The sequence below is a fragment of the Temnothorax curvispinosus genome, unplaced genomic scaffold (genome assembly GCF_003070985.1).
Source record: "Temnothorax curvispinosus isolate PA1 unplaced genomic scaffold, ASM307098v1 QBEX01014331.1, whole genome shotgun sequence".
Taxonomy (NCBI): Eukaryota; Metazoa; Arthropoda; class Insecta; order Hymenoptera; family Formicidae; genus Temnothorax; species Temnothorax curvispinosus.
In genome coordinates this window covers 439,190-453,416 of record NW_020224111.1, presented here as the reverse complement: position 1 = coordinate 453,416, position 14,227 = coordinate 439,190, and the positions used below count along the sequence as shown (strand labels likewise).

The 14,227-nt window shown below is 39.3% G+C and overlaps 2 protein-coding genes across 4 annotated transcripts in view; one reads left to right on the top strand and one right to left on the bottom strand.

The window, feature by feature from the left end:
- Positions 1–53: 53 nt before the first annotated feature.
- LOC112464614 (pre-mRNA-splicing factor ATP-dependent RNA helicase PRP16) lies at positions 54–4,548 on the bottom strand. Its single transcript, XM_025031727.1, has 4 exons — positions 4,262–4,548; positions 2,457–4,094; positions 2,201–2,344; positions 54–2,123 (listed from the first exon to the last, which is right to left on the bottom strand). Exons 2-4 carry the CDS (start codon positions 4,038–4,040, stop codon positions 453–455), a joined length of 3,399 nt encoding a protein of 1,132 aa, XP_024887495.1. The 5' UTR covers positions 4,041–4,094; positions 4,262–4,548; the 3' UTR covers positions 54–452.
- A 1,665-nt stretch (positions 4,549–6,213) lies between these two features.
- The window catches only part of LOC112464599 (ras-responsive element-binding protein 1), a 125,519-nt gene continuing 117,505 nt past the window's right edge, over positions 6,214–14,227 (top strand). The window contains exons 1-3 of one of the 3 annotated variants that reach the window (XM_025031700.1): positions 6,214–6,521; positions 8,126–8,202; positions 10,019–10,154. The gene's annotated coding sequence lies outside the window, so the exon portion shown is untranslated. Of the gene's footprint in view, positions 6,522–8,125; positions 8,209–10,018; positions 10,155–14,227 lie in introns of all 3 variants that reach the window. The other 2 variants (XM_025031699.1, XM_025031701.1) reach the window with 2 other exon arrangements.

Here is a 14,227-nt window from a genome sequence, read left to right as displayed (position 1 = left end):
AAATAATTTTATTTACAAAAAATTTCATTACATCCAGCGATAATATTTTATACACATAGTATTTTGTACAATATTAATTATCTAAAAAATTTCAATTGTGTTATATGTATATTTATCATTTTGTATTTAGAGTCAGAGATTAAATTGTTACCTAATCTGAAAATACAGTTTATAATGTAATTGTATATTATAATTATGTATTGTTTGTGCTGCAAGAAAAATGGAAACCAACAAAATCCAGAGATCATTAAGATTAAAAATTTCATCACTGATATTGCAGCCACAGCGATAAATTGTCAAGCTATATTTACTATTTTTTTCTTATATTATTTTATACAGTAGTAACTTCAGTATTACAGTAGGGAAAAAGACCTCTGTTTGTCAAACATATAGGTACCCTAATTCACGACATTGTACATAAAAAAACTGAAAGCTTAGGAATGTAAAACCGATTACAATCCTAATCTTCCGGGTGTGTTACGATACGGGGCGGGGGTACCCGGTTCCCTAACACCAGGCGTTAAAATTTCCTTCTTTCGGACTGATGCCTGTTCTCGCTCGAGTTGCTCCTGAGCGCGTGCCTTCATCTCTTCCTCGGCCTCTTTCATCTGATGCTCCATCTCGTGGAGGTGTTGCATCGCTTGCCGTCGTTTCGCACGACCGCTTCGACCAGTCTCCTTCACACTGAAGAACATTGGGCCCAATTCAGCTAACCAGTGACCGTCCACTGCAGTGACACACTGCATGTATTCCTTGGCGGTCATCACGAGCTCGTGGTATACGACGTAGTCAGGTGTGAAGCCCATGCCGAACAGCGCGGAGGTGGGATGAAGATGGCAAGGCATTCCAGTACGGCAATTGACGTACTCGCCGATGCCCTTCAAGCGCGCCGCTTGGTGAAAGTAAGCGGAACAGATGCATTTTCGTACGATGTCCCAGTCGGTGCCGCAACTAACGACGTCCATCTTCTGTTGCTTCAGAATTTCCTCGAGCTGCGACCGTACCTCCCGCACCTTGCGCATCGCCTTTGCATGTATGAAATGGTCATTACACCAGGAACTCGAATAACCATTCGCCTTCCATTGATTGTATACATTTAAATATGTCAGGTGATCTGATTCCGGCACCTGGAACTTTTCGCGTGCCGAATCTGAATCTTCCTCGCGTCCCTTTGGTCGATAGAAGATCGATGGAACCGACAGCATGGAGACGATAATGAGGATATCCGCGGTACAGCCAAGTTGAGAAGCGACTATAAGCATTTGACATTGCGGTGGATCCAAGGGAAATTCGGCCATTTGTCGTCCGAGGGGTGTCAAGCGCCCGGTATGATCAAGTGCCCCCAAGATCCACAACTGATACAACGAATTCAATATATTATCTTGCGGCGGTGGATCCATGAAATGGAACGCCAATAAGTCTTGAACTCCCAGCGATTTCAGTAGCAGTACCGTGTTAGCTAAATTTGTACGTTGTATCTCGGGAACTCCCGTTAATAATAATTCGTCCAAGTATTGCCTTCGCGTGTACAATCTGTAGCATTGACCAGGACCGGTACGACCGGCTCGACCCTGCCTCTGATCAGCATTCGCTCTCGACACGGGATACACTTGCAGAGCGTCCATACCTATTCGAGGATTGTACACTTTCAATTTACAGTATCCCGAGTCTACGACGAAGACGATTCCGTCGACTGTCAACGACGTTTCTGCTATATTGGTCGCCACGACACATTTGCGAAGACCTCCCTCGGATCGTTGGAAGATCTTCGCCTGCAGGTCCGACGGCAGCTGGGAATAAATAGGCAGGATGGAAAGAGGCGGAGCCGATTCGATTTCGGCTAAACGTTCTTTCAGAGCTTCGCAAGTGACTTCGATGTCCTCTTGACCGGGCATAAAGACCAATACGTCGCCGCTTTTGGGCTGCAAATGAATCTGCAAGACCTGCTTCACAGCCGCGTCCACGTAATCCTCGACCGGATTTTTCGCGTGCAGCACTTCGACGGGGAACGTGCGTCCAGGTATTTGGAATGTTGCCGCATTTCCAAAGAAAGCGGAGAACTTGCTGCTATCCATCGTCGCGGAAGTGACGATTAATTTTAAATCATGCCGTCTAGCGACAACCTGTAAACATTTTTTAATTAAAAAGACTGTTGATATGGGAATGTTAAAATAATACAAGAACAAAACGCGAACTATACCTCTCTAAGGAGACCAAATAATACGTCGGTGGAAAGTGATCGTTCATGAGCTTCGTCCATTATAATCACGCTGTAACGATCCAGATCTCCTTCCCTCAAGCTTTCTCTTAGTAAAATACCGTCGGTCATGTATTTGATGACCGTCTGTAAAGATAAAATTTGTATGTTATATGCATGGTATCAAAACATATACGAGTTTTATATCTTAGACAAAACATATGGATGTTTAAATTATATTTAAATTACTGTCACTTACATCCTTCGAAGTACAGTCTTCGAAACGTATCGCATATCCGACCTTTTCGCCTAGAGCAGTGGCCATCTCGTCGGATACTCTTTTCGCGACGGACATAGCAGCGACCCTTCTAGGCTGAGTACAACCAATAATACCGTTGCGACTGTAGCCGTCCTCGTGAAGATACTGCGTTAATTGCGTAGTTTTGCCGCTACCGGTTTCACCTACTATTACAACGACGTTGTTCTCCCTGATAATGTTCAGCAGTTCCTGACGTACCGCGAACACAGGGAGACTCCTCCTTTGATGCTGTATAGATCTGTGCCTAGCTTCTCCCGTCACCTCTCCGGACCCTATGTGCCGAGCGTACTTTTGTCCGGCCTTGAAGTCCGTCTCTTGCCCTGCAAGCTCCTTGTCGTCTTTACGTCGATCATGTACACCCATAATATTGCCGATGTGCGTTCCGGCCAGTTCCCAATGCTTCTTCTGCGCCCTACGTCTCTCCTTTTGCTCACGGTATGCCTTGACCAGCGCCGAACCTTTCCTCGCTACCATAGCCATGTCGGAAGTGGGATCACGCACGGGTACAACCGGTTCCGGCTGCTTCGTGAACACGATGCGCCCATCCAGAAACGGTGGAACCACGTTGTGAACCAGCAAGTGAACTCTCGCCTCTCCCTCGTCGTCAGGATCGTCGTCGTGGTCCAACGAGCTCACCACTCCGGACGTTAACATACGATTACGCTCCCATAATTCGTTGTCCTTATTTATCTGTCGTTGCTGGGCGGAAAGACGTTTCTGCCTCCTAGCCTCCAATTCCATTTCTTTCTTTCGTGTATATTCCTCGGACACATTGGCGAAAGCGTTATTCTCTCCGTCGTCTAGCGCATACCACTCTCGGTCTAGTCGCTGCTGTTCCTCTTCCCACAGTTCCTTCTCCTCTCCGTCTATCATTGGAGTGGCACCGGAACTCTTAAAATCTTTGTTCCACGAGTTGTACTTATAAGAAGGAGTAAATTCACTTCTGACACTGTCGCGACCATCTCTGTTACCATAAAGATTCGGTGTCGGATGATCCCAGCTCGATCGTCTCGGCTCTTCGTCTTCATCATCGTCCCAATTGCTCTTAGAAGTTGGATCTCTCATTCGGAACTTCGGCGTCTGGGGCTCGTCTTTAAATCTCAGAGGTGTTTGCCTCACGCTACTATCTCTGCTCCGACTGTCGCGATCCCTTCGCCTGTACATATCTCTGTCTCTCTCACGTCCTTTATATGAATTTCTAGAATTCCTATCATCCGCGCTTAATCGCTGACGCTTGAGTCGCGCCTCCAATCTCTGTTGCGCTTCGGAATTGACACCTCCAGTATGAGTAGGAGTTTCCTCTTCGTAAGATCGATATCTTCTGTCTTTTCCTTCAGATTTGTTAGACTTGGAACTGGTAGGTTCCTGCGATTGTTCCCTTCTTTTTCGTTCTGCAAGTTTGTCGAGACCGAGGATAGAAGGCTTCTTGAAAGTGTGGTCCGAAGCTTTCTTACGTATGACCAGACCACCTGCTTGATCCCCTACTGTTCCCTCTAATCTATACAAGCTTGGATCGTCTGACATTTTTCTTTTGATATATACTCTATATATCAAAAATCAGTAAAATATTGTCATCTCCTGAAATAAAAAGACACAAATTATATTTTGAGAATTACCATTGAATAAACAGAATGTGTTGCATTTTATTAAAATGCTTGTACAATTGAGTACCACAAACAGATAATTATGTTTAAAACGGAATGTTTAATTGTTAAAAATAAATAAATTTTGAAAAACATACTAACCTCTAACATTTGTCACTCGAGAAGAAAACCGAGTGCTGTATTACGAGATCGTAGTTTTCGCATTCATGAAGCAGTTGGTTGAAACGCGCTTCACAAACACCTTCAAAATTCACATATGATATACATTTATCATGTGATCTCAGGAAATAATGTAAAATAATCCCCAGCACATTAACCTAGAAACGATATACCGAGAACAGAAAGAAAGCAGAACCACGAGCCACGAGAACTACACTCTTCGGAAAAATTCACACCTTGGCAGAATAGCAGAAAGCAGGAAAGCAGAAGCCAATCAGAACTCTCGGTGCAGAAGGTAGACTCCCAGACTCCCAGCCACTCCGTTTACGGCATATGCGCCATCTTGGGAGTTGAATAGGAACGAATCTCGAAATTAAATAAAGAATAAAAGGAGCTTTCCAACAAGCGACACAAATCGACACAAAAGTCAAGAAAGATAGATTGGTCGCGTTCAGCAGACCAAACCGCTCAGTAGCAATTGAACGTGATTGGTTCTTACTTTTAGAACCACCTAATCAACGCAGAGTATTGATAAGACGAACTCAACAATTGTGCAACAGTTGTGTCTGCTGAACGCGTCCATTCTATCTTTCTTTTTTGGCAATAAGTGACAAAGAGAAAACAATACTTATGTCGACTTGTGTCGCTTGCTGGAAAGCTCCCAATATGTATTTACATATACATAAATATATAATTATATAAATATATTTAATACAATAAATAATTACAGTCTTATTTATAAATATTTTATATTTGCAGGCTGCGCTTTAATTCTTATAATATTTTTATATTTATCAATATTTCCTTACTTCAATTCTACATTTTAATTAATAGCGTTTGGGAATGCAATAAATCCTAAATGTGTAATTATAGGCTACGGTCCACTTGACGCTATAAATAATGGTTCGAAGCGTTTGATTGACCCATATTAGAACAAGGAATTTTACTAATTGACCAATCAAGAAAGCGTTTACAGTTTTATTTTTATATTGATTCTATTACTCATTTTTTCCATACGTTACAGCCTCTAGATTCTTTTATGCTCCACGGTTTTAAATTTTACCATGCACATGCGCGATTAGTTTCGCGCTGCGACGTGGCGAATTCGAAGGTAAACGAAATTCTCTTTGCGTCTTTTATCTTCGCGTCACAAATAAATCGCGCGATAGATAATTATTATATTCCTGTAACATGGACGGTAAAGTCGCTCTTGGACACAACGTCGCTGTCCACGAACGCTTGAATATCATACGGATCGTAATCATCTGTTTGTCGAAAATTAAGCCCCTTACACAATGCCAGGCAACAGGCAATAGGAACAGGGAATAGAAATCAGAAATCATATGTATAAATATGTATAAAATAAACAGTGACACAGGTAATAGACATACAGAGTTTCCGTAGCGTTGGAAATTCTGTGCCTATTGCCTGTTGCCAATCAATCAGCATTTAAATTTTTTAGGTTGTAATTAACGATTTTTTGGGCTGCGTTCCAAAATTCACTCTAGTTAACTAAAATGCTATAGTGTACGTGACGTAAACTATAGATTTTAGTTACTCGGAGTGAATTTTGGAACGCAACCTTGGTGTTTTCCTATTCCCATTGCCTGTTGCCCGGCATTGTGCAAGGGGCTTAAAGAATGCAGCGGTAGCGAACGTGACGCGCGCATGCGCGAACGTTCGCGTTTCCCGCCCGCCGCGTCGAACTCGCGGAGTCGTGAAGCGAGATCTGGCGTTTGGTATGTATATGTAACTATGTACGTACGTCACGTACGTCCTCGCGTATAAAATAATAAAAAATAAAAGTACAGCGGGCTAGCGCGTGCCTATAAACGACGGAAATCGAGTGCGCGCGTCGCGACGCCGCGTTAATTAATATACGCTCTCGCAAACGTCGATTGATAGTCAGCGTCGTCAGCGATCGTTGTCGCGATCAGCAGCGCCAACGTCGCCCTCGTGTCCGTCTCGTGGTCGGCGTTGAAAAGGACATCTCTCTTTTTCTTAACAATTCTCGGAGACAAGTTTCGAACCCGAGATATAATTTCCTAGTTAAGTCTGGAAAATAAATTCTTTCTTAATCGGACGCGTTGGGTCTAGAATATCCGAACGAGGGTCTCAGCCTCAGCACTCTCAGCCGTTGTAATTAACGTCAATCGTGACGTGTGAATTGTGAATCGAATATGTCGGGAGTCGGAGTGCCGTGTCAATCATTGGATGAGCGGTTGTTTGCAACGATTCATCGGTATGTCGTAATAATCATCTCTCCTCTATTTTTCCTCTTATTGAGGTTATCAGGTTGCTTCCCTACGACATTCCCGGATTCTCGACGTAATCGTGGAACTATGGCTGGGTTTCGATATTCACTGACAGTAATGACAGTATTGAAAGTCTACAGTATACGTGACGTAAACTATAGATTTTTAGTACTGGCAGTGAATATCGAAACGCAGTAAATGTATGCGAAATGCGAGCAGAAGTCGTTGCTATTTGCAAAGTTAATGTATTTTGTAGTCTAAAAGAGCCGGTTGTTTCAACCTGTTGGTAAGCTAACTAATAGTTAGCTTAGTTGAGCTGTTACAGCATTTTTATTCTTTTTTCTAATCATTTGTTAATTTTTTTTAACTGTATTTTACGGCAGTTATTATTTTGTTGCGAAGGTCGAGCGGAGGGGACTGAAATCATATGTCTATCTTTGTCTAATGTAAAAGATAAACAAAGACATATATATGATTTAACTGTCAGTTAGTTTACCAACAGGTTGGAACAACCGGCCCTAAAGCAATATATTTTCATAAAATTTCAATAGAATGCGATTTTTAGAGAAATTTTGAAAATAGGTTTGTTATAAAATCTTTAAAAAAATCTTAAAATTTAAGCAGTCATATTTAGAGTTAATTAGCGACTAAACACAAGCTTAGTTGAGCTGTTACAGCATTTTTATTCTTTTTTCTAATCATTTGTTAAATTTTTTTAACTGTATTTTATGGCAATTGTTATTTTGCTGCAGAGGTCGAACGGAGGGGACTGAAATTAATTTAATATGCACCGATATTGATGCATTATTAAATTAATTTTACATTTACTTTTAATTTTTTTGAATTTTACGATTGTTATCTTTAATTTTTATATTTGAATTCTATATTTCTGAATCGCGAATCATGTGATTGATCTAAATTTTCTATTTATTTAAGAAATAATTAATTGATCTAACCAGTCACCTCCGTAAACGGACTTTTGCTACGACGATCTTTAATCGATACATTGTCATTTATGTTTTTTGCAACAGGCTTAGTAATATCATGATTGTTAGATTCATTGAAATGAGTTGTAGAATTTTGCTGATCTGTTGTTGATTTTCGTGAAACTACATTTTCCATGAGGCTTTCTTTAACTTTGTTGCATAACTCTTTATTTGGCATCTTTGTCGATTTTGTATTCTTCTTTAGTTTGTTATTTTGATTATATTTCTTCCAGCAACGTTCAAAATTCCCTAAAATGTCCTTCCAGATGCATAGTTCTTCCACTAAAGAATAAAATTTAGTTTTATTTACGTATCATTCGACTTAAGGCTCCTGTTCACTCACTGCCAGCCAGCCATTGATGACGTCAAAAGCGAGAAATGAAAATTCTTGCAACGTACATAAAAATAGAAATGTTTTTTTAATTAAATTTGTAATTAAGAGAATGCATTTTTAAAATATACTGGTATTAAGTTATAACAAAATGGGAGTCTTTGATATATTTTAACACTACGAAAATTATTTTATACATAAAAACTGCACTAAAACGAAAAATGATGCTGCAAAAATAATTTAGCTTCTTAACGTCATTTTTCATGCTTTACAGTTCACAATTTTGCCCAGAGTGACGCTATGTGTACTGTCAACGTGGACTTGGCAATTGAGCCAGTAGGAGCCTTAATCGTGAGTGTGAGTTTAAATCAGTAAATTATTTATCAAATTTGACAATTTAATTTAATTTTAATACTATTCTATTATAATGGAAAAATAGTTGAATAGTTCTTCCTGCTGAACATTAATGTTATAAATATTATATATCTATAATTTATAATGAAATTATATAGTGAAATGAACTTTGAGAAGCTTTCGATAAAGTTTTCTTCAATTCCATGAATCACATATGAGTTGGAATTAAACAATTTCTTGTTATATTCATGAATAAAGTTCTATAACCTTAACTGCACATTTTCAAGTATCTTACCATATAAAAGTAATGTTATAAACATAAATAATCCCGTGGGCAAGTTTGCAGTGGGTAATACGCTGTATGCCAATTCGAAAAGAGCTGGCCCTTCATGAAAAACCATTCCTTGGATAGTGTTGACAAGCCATGGCAAATAAAGATACGGAATTCCATAGGTATCGCCGATTGTTAGCATCGTTGTTGATACCAATGCCGCAAGCACATCTCCTATCATTATCTTGATCCTCAAATCTGCGTCAAACAAAATTAAATTATTTTCTATCATTGTTATACTCGTGTTAATTAATCGTGTGAGGCTGAAGCTTAATTACTGTAATTGCGGCGGAATAAATTATTAAAAACCGCAGGTCTCGTTGGCGAAATAGAACGAAATGAACTGCGTGAACCAGTTTCCAGAGCGATTGAGCTTAGACAGTTAGTAGCGAAACACATTATGCCTACGTATAGCATCTTGATCTGAAAGAAATATATATTTATATATAATATATATAATATATATTTATTGTCAAGCAATCAATAATCACGTAATTTAATTGTTTAAACTAAATGCCAAAAATATATAGATTGTTTTTGTATTGTACAGTAAGTGTCTTAATTAAAATTTTAGTTGAATAATAAAATGTAAAAATGTGCGGTAAAATAATAATAATAATTGGTACCAGAACTGAGAGAATTGATCACTTGGTTAATTAGAGTAGATGGAAAAACTAATTATATATTTACCTTGGAATTTTTTATTTTATGATCATTATCTTTAATTTTTGTGTCTGAACTCGATGTTCCCGAGTCGAGAATCATGATTAATTTGAATTTTCTGTTAAATTTCCCAAAAATTTCCTTGGTTATTATTTCATTGACTGCTTAATGTTAGCTATTTGATTGGTTATAGATCATTACACATGTGTCATCCATAATTTGTCTGAAAGTTAAAAGCGTGAATAAAAGACGGAGTAAACGATAATCATCTAACTTCAACCGTATAAGTTTTTTTTCTTACATATTTCTTCTTGATTTATGTTTACTTTATGTTTTATTATGAATTTATCTAAAATAAGAATTATATTTTTTATTTAGGCAAAAATGTAATATATCGTAGCAAATGAAATTTACATACAACCGCCTTCTCTCTCACTTTCACTTTTGCATGTTGCATCAATATTCGTATTTTGTTCATGTTTCTTATTTTCATATCTAGATATCTTTTTCATATTCTTTTTAAAAAAGAATCATCTTTTCTTAAAAAAAACTGCAAGAGCTTGAAGGAGACATATATATTTTTATTTTGCAATTGAGTATTTTTTGTTCAATATTAATATTTAGGAAGTAAGAGATACATAATTGTTGTATCAAACAGTTTCCGATTTATATGTAGCTGTAAATGTAGCTTTTGTCGCTTAAAATCTCTGTAACGTCGCAGAAAAAAAAAAATGGTCGGCATCGTGTGCGGCCCGAAGATCCGCTCATTGTTTGTCTAATGCATATTGACTATTAACAGCAGATCCGTTTGCCTTATAGGTCAAGCTGTGGCTACGTCACGTCCTTATTCGCTAAGCAGTCTCATCGCTCCCGGTCATCTTCGGCTGCCATCCATATTCGGCGGTCTCACCCACAGGCAATGCCAGTCGCATTCATAAAAACGTCTACCTGTTTGGTGAGTAGAACGCATTAAATACTCATGCATTAATTAAGCATTAAGCGAAAGGACATCGTCGTACGATAAGGTACGGACGTTTTAACGTATATGACATGTCCTGTCGCGACGAATAGCTCATTCGTACTCCGTGAAACTCCGTCTATCCAGAACAATGTTTGTGCGAATCTTTTAATCTCGTGTTAAAAACCCGTGTTAATTTGAGCATGGGTTAATGGTCGCTTTATAAGTGAAATTTTATTGGTATCAAATCGGAGAAACAACAGAAATAAAACGATGATCGATAACCGATATATAATTTACAACTGTTTGTTTTAAGATATGACAAAATATCTTTATTGTAACTTCTTTCTTTTCACTTGTGATAATAAATGGAATAAAATAAATATAAGGGAATCTAAGATAATTTGAAAAATACAAAAACTGTAAAGTTAAAGATTTGTCGAACAATGGATTCTTTTTTCTTAAACTACTCTTATATCTTATATTCTTAAAAGTTTCTTAAATAATGAGGGTATATAAGCAAAACCAAAGTCAATGATGTAATAATGATATAATAATATTTTTAAAAATTAATATTTAAAAAAAATTATTCTAATATTTATTTTTAAATTTTATTAATTATAGTATTGATGTTCCTTTATGGAAATAAAACACAACTCCATTAAAATATACTATTTTATTGAGAAATTTCGTAATTCGGTAAAAGCAAATCATTCTATAACATTCCCCATGGGTCATCCTATAAATAATGCAATATAAAAGGGAGAATGATTTATTCTTTATAAAGCTCAACACTGAAAGACTTTTATCGCTAGGAAATTGAAAATTCAAGATTAAGATAAGAAAAAGTTGTAAATAATAATGAAAAATATATTTTGAATTAAAATTAAAATACAATATAAAATATCGCAAATCTTTTGTTTAATTTCCAAAGTATCTGAAAAAAATCGCATCACTTATGAGATGACCCAATATATATCGAGATAGTGTATTGCCTACTCGATCCGAGCAATTTAAGGACAAGCCTGATGGAAGTAACTCGATCGAAAGCAGGCGCGTTCGAGAAGACCTAGGGCGTGCCGGAGATTACGATCGATATGCTCTTTAAATTCCTCGCGAAAGCCTGCCCTCGATATTGCCGGCGCGCAGATTCCCGTCCGACATCCCGGTCGGCCTTTTCGGCATCACGCACCGTGCGCGTTCGTATGGCGAGCCGTAAGTATAGGTACACCGAGCAGAGAGGACGCGTACACGCACCGACGCGGCGCGGCGATACATACCGTGCGCGTCGTACACGCGAGGACGTGTACGGGGACACGACGAGTACGTGTCCTGCGAGCGAGAGGTGATCGAGGGATAGATGCAGAGAGCCGTGGGCTCTCTGCTTCCGCGTGCACGGACAATCGCCTTTTGACGTGCGTAGCGACGTGATTAGCCACTTTCGCGCCCCGAACACGAAATCGCCGTCTTATCTACCTTGGAGTATCCGTGAAAAAAAATTTTATGTAAAACTTATAGGGCGATCTTATATTCAAAATTGTCTTAAGTCTGGTCATGGGCAGTCTTAAGGCTCCATTTGATCAACAAAACGTACAATATCTCGAGATGGTACTTCAGACGATCTTGAATATAAGGTCGTGCTATAGATTAAATAAAACTGGCCATGATTCACATCATAAAACTCCGTGACAAATAGCCGCCGCTAACGCAATAATGAGTTGCTTATCTCAACAAAATTCTCAATGAGATATGAGAGATGGTAATGCGCGCGAGATAAATTACCACTTCTGAAATATTTTTTCCTATCGTTTTTATTATCGCTATGTTTTCACCTTTATCGTTGTAATTATTAATTTACATGCACAGTAGGCTTGCAATAATACGTAATATTGTTCGGAATATTTTTCACCGTTTGTTCACCGCGGTTACGGCACTGCTTACGCGTGCGTGTACGTACGTACATACATGCGTGTGCGCCGCGTCGTCCGTCGAAGAAAGCTCCTCCGCGCTTGAGTAACGCTACGGGACTCTCGTGAGTCTCTCCTCTCGGCTCTGGATGACCGCGGCCGATCGCCACTCGCATGAGCATTCGGATCACGCTGCCGGAGCGAGCACGTAACAATTTCTGTTCTTGGGACTGGAGCCACCGGATCGTCGATCTTTTCGTTCCTCACTTCGACTTCGCGACGCGCATTCGGCGCGCCGAAACGATTCGACCCTCCCGATTCTTAGGCCTTGACTCTCAATTTGGGCAAGGGCACGTCACGTGAACGTTTCGTACAACAAAGAACTTGGAAATTATCATATTGTTCCAAAAAGTTCACGCTGGCTAGCTTGCAACTCGCTACTAATGTTGCTTTAGAGTTACTACGTATCTACGTCTCGTATGCAACGGTTTTTTGTGTATCACATATGGCAGAGATTTATTTTAATATAAATCTCTTTGTCGTATTATATTTGTCAGAGTATATACTATCTGAAAGAAGCGGAAAGAATATAGACGAGAATAAAAGTTATAAAATATAAATAAGAAGTACAGTAGATTTTTTTTCAAGTCAGCAAGCACTTAGAATTCTGTTATGTTTTATGGTTAAAAAAAATGATTGAAATTATATCGCAGGTCTTCATCTGCACTCTTTAATGAAGTCAGATAAATAACTTTCTGCATACGTTGCAGCCTTCCGGTCGTGCTCGCGCATCTTTTCGTCGCTGATATTCAATTCCGGGCAAAATCCTGTCGGCTAATGCGACCATTAGGAGTCCCAACCGTGATAAGATCAATCCTCGCGTGTCGCAATGCTCTTGTACTTTCCGAGGTGTCAGCCATTTGAGGCCAAAGTTGTCGGTTTTACGGGCCAACGTGTTTCAGATTTCGATCGATGATGACGACGTTTCGACATTCGGACTGCCGGTTGATCATGGTGCAAGATTTAAGTCTTGATTCATCAGAGGGGATAGGAGGGGGGAAAAAGGGAGGGGGGGGGGGGGGGCGAGGATCCGATTGATAGGCGCATCAGGCACACGCTGAATTCTTATGCTAATGCGAGAAAGGAGCCGAGAAGACAATACATCCACACGCGAACTCCCGGGGCATCTGTATACACCCTGCGTTCCGTATTCTGTATTCCGTCAAGTGAATTAATACAATCACGAGGACCGCCGGGTGATTTTAGATGCGGTGAGATCGTGTTCGCCACCCGGTGCTTTTTTATTGAGCTTTCTCATCGGGAAAGGGGGATCGTCGCGCGCGGGCGACGATGACGATGCGAGGAAAACGCCTCGACGTCTTAACGGGTCCAGATTTACTCTTTTCACTGGGGAGCATATGCGGCTATGCGGTGAGAACGAATCGGTCACTCTGATGCAGACACAAAAAATATTTCACAAAAGATATTTCTTTTCGAATGTGAAAGTGATAGAGAGAAGATCATTCTCACAGAAAAGTTGACTCATTGTTCTGGTCCTTTCCGCAATGCTGATTCAATTGAACATTACAGTTCAAAACGCGGTTGCGTGTATAATCCGAAGAAATAGTCTCACGCTTTTAAATACCGACCTTCATCAATTTTAATTGAATAGCTTTAATTAGCCTGAAGGAAGATCCATAGAGCTTTAATGTTTTGATAAACGGAGATTGACTTGGAAATTATTGTGTGTTGTTCTATTAAAAAAGTCACGTTTATGTCTTTCGCTTTTCTAAAACTTTATAACGTAATGCTAACGCACGAAATAGGTCAAATCAAAGACTGCCAATGAATTCGTTTAAACTAATGTCCGTGCATGAATATGCAAAAAACCGTTGCGTATACGTTTCTTTTACGTGATCGATTTATTGAGTCGCTTGCTAGGAAAGTATAAAGTCGTCCCTTGTCTCCTTTCTCCTTCTCTCTGACGGCTCTGCGATGCACGATACACGGGGACCTCACTTCCGGTTAGTACCCGAAGATTACGGTATCGATGACTTCCGTCAATCACGGATATCACCGAATTAGGATCAGTCTCAAATTATCACCTGAATTTCGAAAGATTTCGGAAAATCTTTGAATGATTATTTTGAGATAATTCAATGT

Excerpts from the sequence above, each read along its gene's own strand:
- LOC112464614 (XM_025031727.1), bottom strand. The coding sequence starts at position 4,040 with ATGTCAGACGATCCAAGCTTGTATAGATTAGAGGGAACAGTAGGGGAT. Across the intron at positions 2,345-2,456 it reads AAGACTGTACTTCGAAGGAT|ACGGTCATCAAATACATGAC; the intron begins GTAAGTGACAGT and ends TTATCTTTACAG. Across the intron at positions 2,124-2,200 it reads TATTTGGTCTCCTTAGAGAG|GTTGTCGCTAGACGGCATGA; the intron begins GTATAGTTCGCG and ends AAATGTTTACAG.